The sequence below is a fragment of the Phaseolus vulgaris genome, chromosome 1 (assembly GCF_051622355.1).
Source record: "Phaseolus vulgaris cultivar YP4 chromosome 1, ASM5162235v1, whole genome shotgun sequence".
Classification (NCBI taxonomy): Eukaryota; Viridiplantae; Streptophyta; class Magnoliopsida; order Fabales; family Fabaceae; genus Phaseolus; species Phaseolus vulgaris.
Genome location: NC_143498.1, coordinates 53,364,840 through 53,382,691, shown reverse-complemented (window position 1 = coordinate 53,382,691; position 17,852 = coordinate 53,364,840). Strand labels below are relative to the sequence as shown.

General features: G+C 36.9%; 4 protein-coding genes and 1 pseudogene across 6 annotated transcripts; 3 read left to right on the top strand and 2 right to left on the bottom strand.

Annotated features, from left to right (window-relative positions):
• The first annotated feature begins 12 nt into the window (after window positions 1-12).
• LOC137815081 (putative serine/threonine-protein kinase-like protein CCR3) lies at window positions 13-1,488 on the top strand. Its single transcript, XM_068618117.2, has one exon. It carries the CDS (start codon window positions 256-258, stop codon window positions 1,486-1,488), a length of 1,233 nt encoding a protein of 410 aa, XP_068474218.2. The 5' UTR covers window positions 13-255.
• A 74-nt stretch (window positions 1,489-1,562) lies between these two features.
• LOC150029703 (putative serine/threonine-protein kinase-like protein CCR3 pseudogene) lies at window positions 1,563-3,025 on the top strand (annotated as a pseudogene). Its single transcript, XR_016515164.1, has one exon. The product of XR_016515164.1 is annotated as a putative serine/threonine-protein kinase-like protein CCR3 pseudogene (transcript).
• Window positions 3,026-3,367: 342 nt separating this feature from the next.
• Window positions 3,368-4,633, top strand: LOC137816116 (putative serine/threonine-protein kinase-like protein CCR3). The gene has a single exon (XM_068619207.2). The coding sequence runs from the start codon at window positions 3,378-3,380 to the stop codon at window positions 4,482-4,484; it is 1,107 nt and encodes a 368-aa protein (XP_068475308.2). The 5' UTR covers window positions 3,368-3,377; the 3' UTR covers window positions 4,485-4,633.
• A 3,239-nt stretch (window positions 4,634-7,872) lies between these two features.
• On the bottom strand, window positions 7,873-9,741 carry LOC137815078 (putative serine/threonine-protein kinase-like protein CCR3). The gene has a single exon (XM_068618112.2). It carries the CDS (start codon window positions 9,535-9,537, stop codon window positions 8,068-8,070), a length of 1,470 nt encoding a protein of 489 aa, XP_068474213.1. The 5' UTR covers window positions 9,538-9,741; the 3' UTR covers window positions 7,873-8,067.
• An 868-nt stretch (window positions 9,742-10,609) lies between these two features.
• NFXL2 (NF-X1-type zinc finger protein NFXL2) lies at window positions 10,610-17,840 on the bottom strand. Of its 2 annotated transcripts, none has more exons than XM_068618111.2 (13): window positions 16,525-17,840; window positions 16,336-16,449; window positions 16,183-16,238; window positions 15,658-15,724; window positions 14,772-14,864; window positions 13,498-13,583; window positions 13,085-13,247; window positions 12,804-12,959; window positions 12,381-12,571; window positions 12,132-12,213; window positions 11,783-11,989; window positions 11,198-11,287; window positions 10,610-11,107 (listed from the first exon to the last, which is right to left on the bottom strand). In XM_068618111.2, the coding sequence occupies exons 1-13, from the start codon at window positions 17,710-17,712 to the stop codon at window positions 10,952-10,954; spliced, it is 2,649 nt and encodes an 882-aa protein (XP_068474212.1). In that variant the 5' UTR covers window positions 17,713-17,840; the 3' UTR covers window positions 10,610-10,951. The 2 variants fall into 2 exon arrangements, with proteins under 2 accessions (XP_068474212.1, XP_090150614.1); XM_090294488.1 differs by having other exon boundaries at window positions 16,336-16,433; window positions 16,525-17,765.
• Between the last annotated feature and the right edge of the window lie 12 nt (window positions 17,841-17,852).

Here is a 17,852-nt window from a genome sequence, read left to right as displayed (position 1 = left end):
GTCGGTATTTTTAAGATAATTTTGTACCTGTCTTGGACTTTTCACTCATTTGTTTTCGGGGAAATCATGCATACACATGCACTGTTGTTTCTTTTCTTAGTACTTTCTTCTAAAAATTTGTAGCAACTGTATATATATGTGTGTCCAAAGCGAGCATGCAGTAGATTCACAAAGCAAAACATTTGGATTCGCTACACACATAGTTTCACAGTTGAGGCAAGTGGGAAAACAAAAAGATTGAACTTTCAAGCATATATGGCGAATTCAGGAGCATCCCTTGTCCATAGTTTTGCTTCGATAGTGGAATATGCTATTAGAAGTATTGGAGGAGATTTGGGGGCATTTCCTTTGCGTGATTTTTCTTTCGCAGTGGAGAATGCGTGGAGTAGTATTGGAGGAGATTTGGGAGCAGTACCTGTTCGTGGTTTTGCTTCTATAGTGGAGAATATGATGAGAAGTGTTGGAGGAGATTTGAGAGCATTACCCGTGCATGGTTTTGCTTCGGCAGTGGAGAATGCAATGATAAGTATTGGAGGAGATTTGGGAGTATCACCCATGCAGGGTTTTGCTTCGAGAGTGGAGAATGCTATGAGTAGCATTGGTGGAGATTTGGGAACATCCCATTCCCCTGTGCATGGTTTTCAAGTATTCACCTTACTTGAGCTTGCAGCAGCCACCAACAATTTCTCAGTTGACAACAAGATTCGCGCTGGAAGCTCTAGTGTTGTGTACAGGGGAAAACTCGTTGATGGTAGTGAGGTTACAATAGAAAGAGTAGAAAGGTGGAGCAGTAGAACGGTGGAAGAGGCCTTCTGGTGGAGGAGAACGTCTAGTTTGAAGATTTTGCCCGGTTTACGTCCCAAGAACTTGGTTGGGCTGGTTGGGTTGTGTGAGGAGAAAAATGAAAGGGTGTTGGTGTATGAGGGCATGAAGAATGGGTCATTGTATGATCATTTACATGAGAAGGGTAGCAGTGTGTTGAATTCGTGGAAAATGAGGATAAAAATTGCTTTGGATGCTTCCCGAGGAATAGAATATCTGCATAAGTTTGGAGTTCCATCTCCTGTTCATGGAGATATCAACCCTTCCAACATTCTTCTTGATGCTACTTGGACAGCAAAGGTATCTAACATTGGGAAGGCAGCAGGAACGTTTGGATACATTGATCCTGAGTACATTGATCTGAATGTGTTGACAACAAAGAGTGATGTGTATGGATTTGGAGTTGTACTGCTTGAACTTTTAACAGGAAAAAATGGAGGCACCATATTACATGTACCCTCTGCAGAGGTTAGTATTTTGGGTGGAGATTTTGTGAAAAATTTGGATAAAAGGGTTGGAGAACCCCGTCTCAATGAAGCCAAGGCACTGAAGTTAGTGGCCCATACTGCCATCAATTGTGTAAATGTGGAAGGAAAGGTTAGACCAACCAGTGCTCAGGTTGTGCTCAATTTGGAGAGGGCTTTTGCTTATTTCCGGCGGTACTAGTCAAATTGGAGATTTTTACATAGTTTATAGAGTATAAATCTCATTTTTGTGAGATTGAATAAAATGATGGAATTAAAAAATATAGTTAAGTTTTGGGTTGTGTGCTACGTAGCGATAAGAATGGTCCCTCATGTAATATTTGATCTTGCAGAAGGATTTTATGGGTATCTTTGAAGTATGAATTGAATGTTTCACTGTATACGGTACGCGTCAATGAGTGAGGTTGAGTTTCTCTTTTTCCTTGCAGCTTCTCAACTAGTACGCGTTAGATCCCTGCAACTGTGTATATAAGTGTTCTTTAACATAGATTCATTCATTTAGCTGATGCAGAGTGAAATTTAGCAGAATTGAGATGGCTAATAACGCAGTTGATGCAAGGAGTTTCAGTTGGGCAGTGGACAGTGCCATAGCGAGTGAGAGTGCGTCAAATTTGGGAGAATCTCGTGTCCACAGTTTTGCTTCGGTAGTGGACGGTGCCATAAGGAGTAGCACTGCTTCTGAAGCGGATTTGGGAGAATCTCGTGTCCACAGTTTTGCTTCGGTAGTGAACGGTGCCATAAGGAGTAGCACTGCTTCTGAAGCGGATTTGGGAGTATCACCCATGCAGGGTTTTGCTTCGAGAGTGGAGAATGCTATGAGTAGCATTGGTGGAGATTTGGGAACATCCCATTCCCCTGTGCATGGTTTTCAAGTATTCACCTTACTTGAGCTTGCAGCAGCCACCAACAATTTCTCAGTTGACAACAAGATTCGCGCTGGAAGCTCTAGTGTTGTGTACAGGGGAAAACTCGTTGATGGTAGTGAGGTTACAATAGAAAGAGTAGAAAGGTGGAGCAGTAGAACGGTGGAAGAGGCCTTCTGGTGGAGGAGAACGTCTAGTTTGAAGATTTTGCCCGGTTTACGTCCCAAGAACTTGGTTGGGCTGGTTGGGTTGTGTGAGGAGAAAAATGAAAGGGTGTTGGTGTATGAGGGCATGAAGAATGGGTCATTGTATGATCATTTACATGAGAAGGGTAGCAGTGTGTTGAATTCGTGGGAAATGAGGATAAAAATTGCTTTGGATGCTTCCCGAGGAATATATTATCTGCATAAGTTTGGAGTTCCATCTCCTGTTCATGGAGATATCAACCCTTCCAACATTCTTCTTGATGCTACTTGGACAGCAAAGGTATCTAACATTGGGAAGGCAGCAGGAACGTTTGGATACATTGATCCTGAGTACATTGATCTGAATGTGTTGACAACAAAGAGTGATGTGTATGGATTTGGAGTTGTACTGCTTGAACTTTTAACAGGAAAAAATGGAGGCACCATATTACATGTACCCTCTGCAGAGGTTAGTATTTTGGGTGGAGATTTTGTGAAAAATTTGGATAAAAGGGTTGGAGAACCCCGTCTCAATGAAGCCAAGGCACTGAAGTTAGTGGCCCGTACTGCCATCAATTGTGTAAATGTGGAAGGAAAGGTTAGACCAACCAGTGCTCAGGTTGTGTTCAATTTGGAGAGGGCTTTTGCTTATTTCCGGCGGCGGTACTAGTCAAATTGGAGATTTTTACATAGTTTATAGAGTATAAATCTCATTTTTGTGAGATTGAATAAAATGATGGAATTAAAAAATATAGTTAAGTTTTGGGTTGTGTGCTACGTAGCGATAAGAATGGTCCCTCATGTAATATTTGATCTTGCAGAAGGATTTTATGGGTATCTTTGAAGTATGAATTGAATGTTTCACTGTATACGGTACGCGTCAATGAGTGAGGTTGAGTTTCTCTTTTTCCTTGCAGCTTCTCAACTAGTACGCGTTAGATCCCTGCAACTGTGTATATAAGTGTTCTTTAACATAGATTCATTCATTTAGCTGATGCAGAGTGAAATTTAGCAGAATTGAGATGGCTAATAACGCAGTTGATGCAAGGAGTTTCAGTTGGGCAGTGGACAGTGCCATAGCGAGTGAGAGTGCGTCAAATTTGGGAGAATCTCGTGTCCACAGTTTTGCTTCGGTAGTGGACGGTGCCATAAGGAGTAGCACTGCTTCTGAAGCGGATTTGGAAGCATTCCCAACCCATTATTTTGCTTTTGCTTCTGCGTGGGACAAAAGAACTGTTGCTGCACGATTATTCACCCTGGCTGAGCTTAAAGCAGCCACCAACAATTTCTCAATTCACAACAAGATTTTTTGTGCTGGAAGCATTAGTGTTGTGCACAGAGGCAAGCTCTTTGATGGTCGTCAGGTGGCTGTCAAAAGGGCTGAAATCAGTTCCAAGATGAAGGAGTTTCAAGAGAGATTTGGCTATTTATGGACCCTTTTGCTCCGTCTACACCATAAGCACTTGGTTGGCCTAGTAGGGTTCTGTAAAGATAAAGATAAAAGGTTGTTGGTGTACGAGTACACGAAGAATCGGGCGTTATATGATTATCTGCATGACAAAAACAACGTGGACAGGGAGAGCAGTGCGTTGAATTCTTGGAGAATGAGGATCAAGGTTGCTTTGGATGCTTCCCGGGGAATAGAATATCTTCATAAACATGTAGTTCCATCCATTATTCACAGAGACATCAACTCCTCCAACATTCTTCTTGATGCAACTTGGACAGCAAGAGTATCTGGTTTTGAATCGTCGTGTTTCATGAGTCCAGAAGCTGAGCATGTTTACTCCGATACACGTGTGTTGACAGCAAAGAGTGATGTGTACGGGCTTGGAGTTGTGCTGCTTGAACTTTTAACAGGAAAGAAGACCACGTTAAAGTTTGGGATAAATAGAGAGACAAGTATGGTGAAGATCGCAGGGCGTGTTATTTTGGGTTGGAAAATGGTGAAAATTTTGGATCCAAGGGTTGGAGCACCCCATGTTAATGAAGAAGCAGAGGCACTGGAAATAGTGGCCCATACAGCGGTTAGTTGTGTAAATTCGAAAAGGAAAGATAGGCCAACTATGACTCAGGTAGTGGCCAATTTGGAGACTGCTTTAGCTCTTTGCGATAGTAGGCCATCCTAGCAGAAAAATAATCTATAGACGATCTCATACCTCCTCAGAACATTCATTCAAGATAATAATTAAGAACAAGTGTGTTTTTAGTTTAGTGTATAATCTGTCTTTTCTAAGTATTCTCCAATATATATTAAAGTCTGTCTCCTTCTCCTTCTGATCTTGTTGTTGGTTTTGAATTTGAGGTCACTTACACTCTTATCTATAACAGTACTATTTGCACTATTTTATGGTAATTTAATTTCACACAATGTATATGCAGATCCCATCACAGATCAAGCCTCTATACTAATATTTTTTACAATTTTCTTTTCCGTGGAAAGTTGGGGTGCCGTCCTAGCTTTTCACTAGTTATTAGTTTATACTAGTGTGGTTTTAGGATTCAATCAAGAACCAATTAAGTAATTAACTATTTCAGCATTGTTATATATGTGAAGTAAAAAAGTATGTATATTCCATTTTGTTTGAAAATACAGTGAAGTTGCGTTCTTATTCTTAGAAGTTGAACCTGCAGACACTTTCTCTCTTTAAGGTGCTGACTACGCTGTTGTCGTAGGGCACACGTTTGGGGCAAGCAAGGAATGACATTAAATTAATTGTTCTTGATTACCCAGTAGTGAGGGGTACAAGAAAGATACCTTGTGAATTGTCCTCGGATATCATATTTTTTTTTTAAAATTAAAATAATTTACTATTTTGTGCATCATTTTTATCCTATTTATAAATAGGAGTCTCTTATGCATTTTATTTAATTTTGATTTGAGTAATAAAGTTTTCTAGAATTTGTAAACATTTTTACTTTTTAAAAGTTCTGTTTAAAATTGTCTTCTTGTTACACAAATTTTTAGACTGTGTTGATCCAACTTTATTTTAAAAACTAATGTCCTGTTTGCTTTTGCGGATGAGGTTGAAGTGAGGAGTGAGTCACCTTGTTTGTTTCCACTGTTTTGGAGATGCCTGTGCGGATGGAGGAACGGGTAGCTAGCAAATTGACATCTTCACACAAATGCGCGGATTTGAGATGATTATACGTAGGAGCATACGTTTTTACTCTGATACCCTTGCAAGCATCACAATTTTCTCAAATTGGGCACTGTGCAAGGAATCAAAGAATTTTGAAAAAGGTAAAATCAATTTTGCATGCAATGTGTAGAGAACGAAAATCGATTTTCCATATAGGAAAATCGATTTTGGGCACTTTGTACTCATGAGAGAATCGATTCTCATACCTTTATAAAACACCCAAAATCGATTTTGCTTTCTTTGGTGCTATTGAGAATCTATTCTTCTTCAATTTGAAGAGAATCGATTCTCCTTGTATTTGAACTACATAGAGAATCGATTCTCTTATTTTGATTCTTTTTTTGTTGGTTTTTTCAATTTTTAAAAATTTATATTTATATTTTCTCTTGTTTTTCAGGTTATATTTTGAGTGGTTGGAGTTGTGTAGTTGAAACCTAAAAAAAATATTTGATAGTACTTCAAACCTAAAAAAATATATATACCATAACTCATTATTTAAATATTTTTAATAGAAAGGGTAAATTTGTAAACTTACATTTTATACCTTTAAAAAAATTTATAAATTCTCTTCTAACTATCACATTACTCACAAATCTCAATAAACCATCCTCACAAATCCACTTTATCATCTCTCAATCCAAACAACCTCACACATTCTCTCTGATCTTCACAAATCCACTTTCTCCTATCCTCACAAATCCTTTCCCGAATCCAAAGAGACCCTAAATATTAGTCTAATATCAGTTAGATTCACTGTCATAGTTTTAAAATTTTTTACAATTGTTCATGTTTCTGCATATCATTTATCATCACTAAAAAAACATTATTTACAATCAGTTTCTAATTTAATTTTCTTAGTTGTTGTCATTTATTGCAATGAAATTCTATTAATCCTAAAAAAACCTTAATCATTGGACTCTGATAAATAAAAAGGATAATAAGTGTTTATTAAGAGTAATTAACTAAGCTTGAGAATCTGTCAAGGGCTAATTCTGGATGTGTTTCCTATTATTTTGATGAATAAACTGCTCTACCAAAGATGTGTTCATGTACCCCTAATATTGATTATGACACCTGTCACTCATATCCTTAATGTTTTCTTCACTTACTTCTCTGGGCAGGTTGCAGAAAAGCAAAAATGATGATGTAGAATACTAAGCATAAGATTTCAATTATTTGTTATGGTCATCCCCAATCCAACTGTATTTTAGGTACTGAAATTACGACTGTAATAATTCATTATTAATGATCTCTCAACTAAACTTTTTCTATCCATATATATATATGTGTGTTAAATCATTAATCTGAAGCATATTTATTTTAAGATTACTTTTATCATTATGTTGTTGTTGTTATATTAAGACAAATCTAAATGCTCAAAAACTAAGTAATGATACTTTTCTTTATTTGGTTTTATGAAATTTGCAACATTTTTATCTTAATGCTATGACGTATATTAGGAAATCATTCACAAGGTATATATATAAGAAAAAAATCATAGAAAAACATTTTGTTTTGAAACCAAGTGCAGAATACACTAAAAAAGTAGATGTAATTTAGAGGTAAAGGTACAAAAATTATTCATAAAAGACTTTATTTTATAATAAAGCATTTGAATTATCCTATAATATTATCCTTGAAGTTGAGTAATAGTAGTCTCTAAATTTTCAAAGACGCACAAAGAAACGAAAAGTTGAGTGGTGGGACAGATGGTTAGAATGGTGAAATGTTAGTTACAATGCTTTCATGCTCTGAAAATCAAATTTTGTTGACTTAGAAGCTCTGGGTTCACATTGTAATCCATAGAAGCTTCCTTACCAAAACCAATTTAGTGGAATTTCGTCAAAATACCTTCTCCAACTCTATGTTGTACAATTATTTTTACATAACGATCAACAATGCCTAATAGTTAATCATTAATTAATATCTCCTATATGAAATTAGTGGACTGAATGACCAACAAAACCGTGTGACATTTTCATATTGTCGGGTCATGAAGTAAAAATCTTGTTGATTAATCTAAATTAGAGATTGTAAAACATCATTAAAAGTTTGTTGGGTCTGAGCTAACGTCATTAAGAAGGAAGACTCAATAAAAAACTATAAAAAGAGGAGAACCCTCATTGTAACTATTACTAATGTTCTAGTTCTAAACCTAAATAAACACCAATACCTAATATGATTTGAGCATTAGTGTCTTTACAGGTATTCTACTTTTTTTAGACTTGACGGACGGATAGTGAAAGAAAAAAAAAAAAAAAAAAAACTTGATAGGGATATTCTATCTCTTCTATTGTAAAAACATAATCCTGAATAAGGTGAACTAATATAAAGGCAACGAAAACAACTACAATGCTCACACCAGCATCCCAAAATTTGACAGAATTGTAAACGAATATTTTTCTGCACAGTTGGTAAATTTGCAAATTGAACACTTTCCTATACAACGTAATGCTACATAGTTTTTCTATCTATACAGGCCAAGAGTTTACCATATTATTATATACATCAGAAAAGAAACAGTAGAAGTTTCAACATTTTTCACCTCTTTTTTCCTATGGCTGAACTATCATTCTGAAACATCGAAGATAGTATGGTTGGAAATGCTATCATGGGTACTACTGTCACAAATAATAGCCAAAGCCCTCTTCAAATTGACCACAATTTCAGCAAGTGAAGGTCTATCTTTCCCTTCCAAATTCACACAGTGGATAGCTGTAAAAGCCATTAACTCCACTGCCTTTGCTTCATTCACATGGGGTGCTCCAACCCTTGGATCCAAAATTTTGGCCAAATCTCCATCCAAAATTGGAGGCACTGCAAATTCCACCACACTTAATGGGGTGCCTCCATCTTCACCACACAATATATGTCTCTTTCCCGTTAAAAGCTCAAGCAGCACAACTCCAAACGCATACACTTCACTTTTTGCTGTCATCACATATTGACCGTAGTACTCAGGATCAATGATGGTTCCTACTGCCTTCATCAGTGACGACAAACCAAAATCAGATACTCTTGCCGTCCAAGTATCATCAAGAAGAATGTTAGAAGACTTTATATCCCTGTAAATATTTGTACCTGCATAGTAATGAAGATATTTTATTCCTCGGGAAGCATCCAAAGCAATCTTGATCCTCATTTTCCACGAATTCAACTCAACGCTACCCTTGTGATGCAAATGATCATACAACGACCCATTTTTCATGTACTCATACACCAAGAGTTTCTCATCTTCTTCTTCACAGAACCCAACTAGCCCCACCAGCTGCTCGTGGTGTAGACGACCCAAGAAGGTCACTAAATACCCAAACACAATCTCTTGAAACTCCTTCATCTTGGGACTGGTTTCGTTCCTTTTGATGGCTACCTCCCTACCATCAACAAGTAAGCCTCCGTACACGACGCCAAAGCTTCCAACTCCAATCTTGTTGTGAAGTGAAAAATTGTTGGTGGCTGCTACAAGCTCTTCCCGGCTGAATAACTGTAAGCCTTTAGCAACGTGTCCTGTGACATTCGCCGCCATTTGTGATGCTCCTGCAGCAAAAGCAAAACTATGAACAGGGGAGGTTTCTGAATCTGTTCCTCCGCTACTACTCCTAATCACATAGTCCACTCCCGAAGAAAAACTGGGCACACGGAAAGATCCCAAATTTGATGGAGTCCTGTCCTCTTCAAAAGCAAAAGAATGGGTAGAAGATGTTTCCCAGTTTGACGAAGTCCTACTCCTTATTGCAGTGTCCACTCCAAAAGCAAAAGAATAGGCAGAAGATGTTTCCAAGTTTGACGAAGTCCTACTCCTTATTGCATTGTCCAATCCAAAAGCATAAGAATTGGCAGAAGATGTTTCCCAGTTTGAAGAAGTTCTACTCCTTATGGCAATGTCCAGAAGCGAAGCAAAACTATGGAGAGGGGAAGATGCTCCCAAATTTGACGAAGTCCCACTCCTAATCTCATTGTCCACTGCCAAACTAAAACTGAATGCATCAAATGAACCATAATTCCACATCTCAATGCTCTCAACGCTTTCACTGTCCATTTCATTTGATTTGCAACAGAAACTGAGTGTGTCTGTGTGCGCTTTGGCAGAGGCGTGGACACATACATATACATAGAGAGACTCAACCCAACACGTATTGTATTAGTTCAGATGAGAAGGTGCAATGATAGAGAAGCTTCCCTTGACTATTGGATCATATTATTATTGATTTTAGTACACAAAATATTATGATTGTACATAAAGACCATAATATTATAATATATTGACTTTTTTTTTATAAAGATCATAATATTATAATATATTAACTTTTTTTTTTAATTTTTTTTTTATAAAAAACTTTCATGTTAGACATCACTATGCTACTTGACATCTCAACTAGGCTGACAACTCAAGTAACAACAATCATTTGTCATCACATAAAAGAAGTATTATTAAAAAAAATAAAAATATAAAGACTAGACTAAAACTCATATGTTAACAAAAACGATACATATGTAGACTATACCTATTAATAAAAAATTCTTAGAACAGACTAGATGAAAAAGACTAGATGAAAACCTATTATACCAATGAAAAAATTTTCTATAAATAAATCCTAAATTATAATATATTGATTTGACTATTGACTTAATAATACATTTTTAAAATATATTGCATCATATTATAATATATTGCATCATATTATGATAGATATTTACAAAACTTTATACTAATTTTGTTTTATATTAATGTAATAATAAATTTCCAATGGTATATTATTTAAATCCCCATATGTTTTAGTCTTTGATTAAAATCCCCATCAATATGTGAACATCTTTGAAAGGACCAGGGACTATTTTAGTGAATACCCATTTTTGTCCTTTATATCTTTGCTTATCGTATGATTCAAGAGAGTTGTGTCTTCCTGCCTTTGTTGAATGGTTTGTTAACTACGTTTGAAGCTAGTTTGGTGTTTTTCACTTTTCAACTTGCCTGTGGCTGGGGATAATGCAGAAAATGAAAGCTAGTTTGGTGTGTTTCACTTTTCAACTTGCCTGTAGCTGGGGATAATGCAGAAAATGAAAGCTTTCAACATACATATTTCCATAGATATATAGTTTCAGTGTTCTAATTGGCAAATGAAATGATACTTTCTATTATTATTCGAATGTAGATGTCAGATTTTTTCCAGTTACAATAAGGGTACCGAAAGGTCCAACCCAAAGATGCTTTAGTGGCTCCAAAATCAATTTTCTGCAGTTACCATAACTACAAAATTCTTGACAATTTATCCAGACCAAAAAAAGTACTATTCAGTAAAAAATTTATTCGACCATAATTTCCTAAACTTTTGGACTTTGGAAACACTCAGGATGTCTAAATGTCTATTCTTCCTAGTATAGGATTAAAGAATGCATGGAAGCATACAAATAATGTAATCAGACTAACAAAAAGGGGGCAATCAAACTGATAATCATTTGATTCCAGAATATCTTTGTCTTCGTTCATCCACTTCATTCATCCAATCAGAGAGCCACAAAAGTCCCTTGTACCCATAATATGTAGCAGCAACAAGTATGATCAAAATAAAGACAAAAAGAAGAAGCCGCTTTGCTCCGGAAATTATTTTCTGTTCAATGATTACATTCTTAAGTGGTCAGCGAAGAAAAAGACAATTGGAACTTAAATATAGCTCTATTACTAAGAAAAGTAACATTACCTGTAGTTTTGATGTTTCCTTGGATTCAAGAACCCGTTCCCTCCTTTTTCTTCGCTTTCGAGCAGATTTTTCTGTATCTTGTTCTTGTACCTTCAATAAGTACTAAAGTATTAGACACTATCACGGCACATCTCAATAAAAGCATGACTCCTCAATTTAATGAAAACGAAAAAAAACAACATAATTTATAAATTAGAGTAGAGAGTTTTTATGCATTGTATAAGATCTTATAATATTTATAGGTATTGAAAAAATTTGTTTCAACAAAATAAACTTGTATATGGTAGAAAAACACGAAGAATTTCACTCTTTCCTATCCTTTTCTTTTCTTCCCTCTCTTCAAGGAGTAAGCATCCAAAAATACACACAATATTTTGCCAGACATCAGTATCTATAAGTGTATTTGTAATTTGGTATATAACTCTAAGTTGGTTCTGAAATTTATTAATACCATAATAAATAACACGCACACACAAAGATGCCTGTATAAAAGCAAGATTTTTTTATGTGTGACCAAACCTTATAAATAAAGTAGAGAAAAGGTTATAGAGTATATGTGGAAATTTCTGACAGAAACATGATTACCTCAGTAACCCTAGATTTACGTAATTGTAGTTCTGACTCAACAACCTGCACTTTACTCTTACAATCAGAATTGCAAGGAATTAGTCCAATTCCAAATTGATTTTTTGGTGTATCCTTTGGATGGCAACCCATATGATGATATGCTGCTTGAACATCTTGACAAACCCACTCCTTTTTCAGTGTTTGGCATTTGCATCGAACTGTGACCTGTGAAGAATGATTTCATATTTTAGAATTCAAATTTAATCAATAATAGGTGTATTCATTTTCTCCGAATGCAGTAGAAAGAACAGTAGTACAAAAACATCACTTGAGCTAATTGTGTTATAACTATTGAGTTCTGTAATACCTTTTTACAGCATTTCTCAGCATTTGTGCATTGACCAGGATGACATGTCTCTGGGCATAGATGCGTACAATTTGGCAACTTTCTGCAACCATGCGAACAATAGGGCTGTCATCTAGCTTTACTAACAATTAACAGAACAAGAAACAAGGAAGAAAGAGGAAGGAACCAAAGTCTAACAGAGATTTAGAACTTAAAGTTGGTTTCAAGGACTAAAACAAGATTTAAAAAAAAATTCTAGTCTTCAATTACCTGTGACATGGCCCACCACATGAACGGACAGTCTCTTGACCCTTTGCGGACAAGCTATTGTAATATAGACACTCAAACACATGAACCATTGCACCACAGTGACATGACCGCTTAATGAGTACCTTGCATGGAGGACAGTCTCCAGGATGGCATCGCCGAGGGCAACTATGCGGACATGCAGGCTCTCGTTCCTGATCAATGCAGTTAACACATCAAGCAACAAATTATCAGTTATGATTTTAGAAATTATACAGAAGAGTTTCTTAATTTTACACAGGAAGACAAATGAGAAACTTCATTGACTAAGCATAAATGCAGTGATAAAACATAGAGATTACATCAAATACTATAAATGACAAAGCCGCCAGTGAAAAATAAATATTAAAATACAATGAATTAATGGAATTAAGGAAGATCTAACACCTGTTGACAAGGAAGATAACAATCTTCACATGGTTCACTTTCTCGTAACTGGTTCTCCAAGGCATGGCAGGTTTTTGTACAATAATGATTGCCACATGGTAGAGGATTACCACATAAATTTTCACAGGAGAACTGTGATTTATCAGAGCAAACCATCTGATGGTAGGATGAAAAGATAACAATGACTATATTAGCAACATAAAAGAAGTTGCTTTTGGGCAAAATCATCAAATCTTGCACGTCAAAGTTCATATAGAGCTTTGAAGATAAGCAAAACTAACCATTCTGTCAGCTCCAATGTGTTTCCCAACACATGATCTCCACTCAAGTTCTGGGCAAGGAGGGCATGGAGTGCCAGGAACACCTTCACTTTGTTGTATAATCTTCTTTTTCTTTGGTTTCAGAGTAAACTCTTGATTAGGAGGAGGCTTAGCACCATGACACCTTCACAAAGACAAGAGTTGAGGAAAGATATTATTACCTAAAAGTTAAATGTATGGACTGGTTGTTAACTCGTGTGATACTAGACTATGATGAACCACATGCATTACTTTGTCCAGAGTTAAGAACTTGAGTAGAGAGACGAGTGAATCTTTGTTTTAGGACTTCCCATTCTTGCTAAATGCTCAAAATATCTTAAGTCCTAACATGCAGGCATTAATTTTATCATAGATAAAGAGAACTTTTATCAAACCTTAATTTGCATGTATGACCACATTGGTACTCTTTGGCACAAGGTAGCCGACAAGGATGGCAAGCTCCATAATGGCATTTATGTGGCTAGACAAAAACATATTTTGTTAACAACATGGAAAGAAAAAAGATGAACCGACAAAAATTAAGCATACACTTCCTTTCGAAAAATTAAAGATATAACTATAATAATGATATCTATGGATAGTTTTCTAATCATTCAGATTTAGAGAAAAACAGCAATAGAAACTCGTCAATATATACTATGAATATTTATTTTATAAATAAATAATTGCATAATGAAATGTAATCATCCATTTTCAAATTTAATTGTACCAAGCATTGAAGGAAGTTAACTTCATTATTTAATGGATATTTTCAACACCAGAAACAGTTACAAATAAAACAGGAAGCTCTATTTTGATTATGGAATTTGTGAAGCAACCCAAGAACAAGATAATCCTCAAGAAAGTATATTTTGTTGTAAAGACTTACTATTGCACTTTTACAAAATAGGGATAGCAAACAGGTACCAAATCATATAAATGGTTATACTCAAACCAAACGAAAGAAAGGGCTGTATGACCCAAACCTGCTCCAAACTCATTCAAAATATTCTACAATATAATAAACATGTCTTGGTAGAAAATGATCATACTGTAAAATGATAATATTTCAAGTTAAAACAATTAAATTAGTGCTTCATAAATTTATACTTCATATGATTAGCTTCTGCTCAAATACTAAGGGTCTCGTCTGAATATTTGAAATCAGCCACAACGAGGAGAATTAGACACTCATGATGATTCTAATGAAATAAGTTTTTTGACATAAAATTTTAAAAGTCAAATCCACATTTGATCTTTGACAGTAAACACTACTTTAAATTTTAGACCTCATGGAGAGCCAAATTTTACTATCTTCCCACTTTCCCTTATATTCCAATTATTTGACAGTTGTACAAAAAAATTATTTGTTTATTATATCGAGAGCATAACCATGTATCAGGGGACCAGGGATCAAATCCCAAAACCTAATGGGGAATTAAAATTATTTGATTTCAAATCTTTAAAAGGTTTGATAAAAAAATACCACAGTAGAATGGGGATAGACATCCTATTAAATACATCACATTACCAATAATAGAAAAACGAGCCATAATTTTTTTTTCTAAATTATTTATTTTCTACCATAGCTTCAGCCAACTATAAATTCAGTATATCTCTGATTGAAAATGTAAATGCCAGAGTAAAAACTAGTCAAATCAAATGGTACCTTGCAATTTGATGCATGCCGACATAAAGGAGTGATAGGACATGGTTTGGGACATCTAGGAGGCTTTTGGTCCATTTCGATACCACAAGGAACCTGGTAGAAAATCCAATACTCAGCACAAGATAATTCAGGCAAATTTTACTAAATTTGAAGAGATCCAAGTATATAGGATCGAATTCCAGAATGTCCTATAAGATAACAGTGCCATTTTGACCAAAGGAAAAGAGAAAATAGACCACCATAAACAAACACAAAGGAAAAAATAATAAAGAATACCAGTGTTTTATGTGTGTTTATTGACCCAAACAACTGGCAAAGATTAAGATCAATTTACTTAAATTAAAATACAAAAGTCCAAAGGAAGCAGCAAAATGTAACCCATTGTTTACATGATCCCTGAACTTCCAATTTATTAAATGGAATGCACTAAAAAAGGCTGGTCTAACAAGTAATATACAAATAGGAACATCACACTTACTACAAAATATAGTACATAAATTAACACTAATAAACCCCCATATTTGATATTATGCATTTACCTTTGTTGTTTCCCAGAATATGTTCAAAATTTTAAATGACTTTGCCTTCACATAAATTACCACTGTATTACAATATGATTATATTTCACAAACAAAGATGATCTTTTGTTAATCAAATGTTCAACACCAAAGAGACCTCCCCACAATCAAATCAAACCTGCTAATGACAATTATGAGTTCTGATTTCTTTTTTTTTAATATAAAAAAAAAGTTTGCAAGTCAGAGCCTTTCAAAATATAAACTGGACTTTTCACAATAATCATAAACATACACATTTCAAGAGTTATATTTCATGTAACAGGATTAGATGTACTCTCATGGATAAATCCAAATGTCCGCATTCATACCTCAAATCGTGTCTCTCCACACGCACATGAAATTGTCACCATTATTGGGCAAGGAGCACAAGGACCTCTGCAAGAACAAATTTAAGTATCATGATGATGTGTTCTTAGTTGGAGAATAAAATATAGTTCTGTAAATATATTACGCATAAGAGATCATTTTGGTTCCTCTATTCTTTTTAAATAAAATAGTAATATGTTCCTTCTCTATCTAGTCCATTGTGATCACATTTTATGACACATGAATTGGCATCCATGTGCCAAAAGCAGCATATGGATAAGAACTTAGAAGAGCTGATTGTTGCAGGCAGATAGCAGGATTTAGCCCTAAAGCAGTTGGGATGGCCTGATCTCAGCCTAAAGTAGCCTAGCCAACATGGGTTTCAGACTAAAAAATTAACCGGCTGATCTGATTTCAGCTCAGATCAAATATCATAAATGGTTTCAGTTTAGGGAATCAAGAAACTAATTTTCAAACAACAAAGAAAGCAGTATTTCAGCTCTAGGTAACACATACAGAGGACATACCTATGGCATGGAGAAGGGCATTTATGGTTCTTACATCGAAGCCTCCTTCCGCATATCTAACAATTTTCATAAACAAAAAAATAATCAATGTCATCGCCATCACAACTCATAAATCCTTTGCCAAAGAAAGCAGCTACAAAAACAGGCACGAACCTCTGAGCAGGGAGGGCAATCCCCATCACAGCAGCGCCGTTTGCAAGCATGCCGACCACAGTCACGCATCCTCTGGCACTTCCTTTCACATGCCAAATCTTGATAGCAAGGAACCTACTCTGAGTTCAATCAACCTTACCTACCATAAACCAAAACACATCCAAATTCAAAAAAACAGAAATCACTTACATCTTTCTTGAGGCTCCCGCATCGACAGGACTTCTTCACAACAACCCTACAAGTCTCAACGCACTGTCCACGATGGCACCGCTCTGGGCACCTGTGGTAGCCACAGGGCAACATCTTATCACAGGTAGCCCCACAAAGCTGCACAGAAGCATCACAAGGAATTCCTTCATAAACCCTTTTCCCACAAGGGCACGTTCTCTTCCCCTTAAGGGGACACTCACCACACTCACCAGGATGACACCCTCTCTCACAAACATGCTTCCCACAGCCAAGCCTCTTCTCACACGGATGATCACACTGAAAAACACGATCACAACACTCCTTCTCCTCTTTCACCCTCCCACACTGGCAGGCATACACGCCACGTGTCCGGCAAGGAGGGCAAGCGCCACGGTGGCAAACCTCAGCGCAACGGTGAACCCCACAATCCAAAACCTTGGAACACGGATTATTACATGAAAATTCCTTGAATCCACATCGTCGAACATCTTCAATGCACCCACAAAAGCATCGAACTTTAACGAGTTTGGGGCAAGAGGGGCACGGCCCGGGATGGCAGAGTAACAAACAATGGTGCCCGCAATTGTGCTTCAACGGTCTTCCGCAAACCTCACCGCAAGAGTGTGGCAAAACCCACGGATCGTTGGGAGGATTATCCACCTTCCCGCAGAAGCAGAGATACGTTTTGGGAATGTGAGATTTGGGGTACTCCGATCTGCATTTGGGGCAGTTCCAGAGGGCGGTGTCGGAGGCTGTGGCGGGAGAGATAGGGAGGCGAGTGGCAGCGCGTGCGGCGGCAAGGTCCGAGGCCTGGCGGGCCCAGCTCTGGATGCAGATGAGGTGGAAGACGGCATAGCAGAGGGAGGAGCATGACCAAGTGGGGTCGGAGGGTTTGATGCGTTCGAGGCAGATGAGGCACGAGAGAGCACCGGCGGAGGAGGACGTCAGGAATGATTGGATCTTCGAAAGGTCGGCGCCTGAGTGGCCGGAAAATTCGAGGTAAGGCTTGAATATGGAGTCCGACAGGTCGGAGTGGCGGTGGATCTCCGATGCGGAGGAGCCGTCTGCGTCGGAATCAGAGTCGGAGAGTAGAGTTGGCGGTGACGGGGATGGGTGAGAGTGGGGACGAGTCCAGGCTGATGTCATGTTGGCAGCGATGTCTGATATCTGATGGGGACTCTGCCTCATCCTCTGTTTCTCTTCTTTCTTACTTTTAAGACTCCTTTCTCTGTTTTTTCATTATCTCTTCTTACTCTAGAGGTACTAATACTACTCCTTTAATTCCTAAAATCATTTTTCTCATTTTGCTTAACAGTGTGGTTTCATGT

Bases quoted from the DNA above. Each gene is read 5' to 3' on its own strand.
- LOC137815081 (XM_068618117.2), top strand. From the start codon at position 256: ATGGCGAATTCAGGAGCATCCCTTGTCCATAGTTTTGCTTCGATAGTG.
- LOC137816116 (XM_068619207.2), top strand. From the start codon at position 3,378: ATGGCTAATAACGCAGTTGATGCAAGGAGTTTCAGTTGGGCAGTGGAC.
- LOC137815078 (XM_068618112.2), bottom strand. From the start codon at position 9,537: ATGGACAGTGAAAGCGTTGAGAGCATTGAGATGTGGAATTATGGTTCA.
- NFXL2 (XM_068618111.2), bottom strand. From the start codon at position 17,712: ATGAGGCAGAGTCCCCATCAGATATCAGACATCGCTGCCAACATGACA. The intron at 15,725-16,182 runs GTATGTCCTCTG...TTGTTCTTGCAG, and splicing joins TGCCCTTCTCCATGCCATAG to AGGTCCTTGTGCTCCTTGCC. The intron at 12,214-12,380 runs GTAATTGAAGAC...GCATGGTTGCAG, and splicing joins TGTGGTGGGCCATGTCACAG to AAAGTTGCCAAATTGTACGC.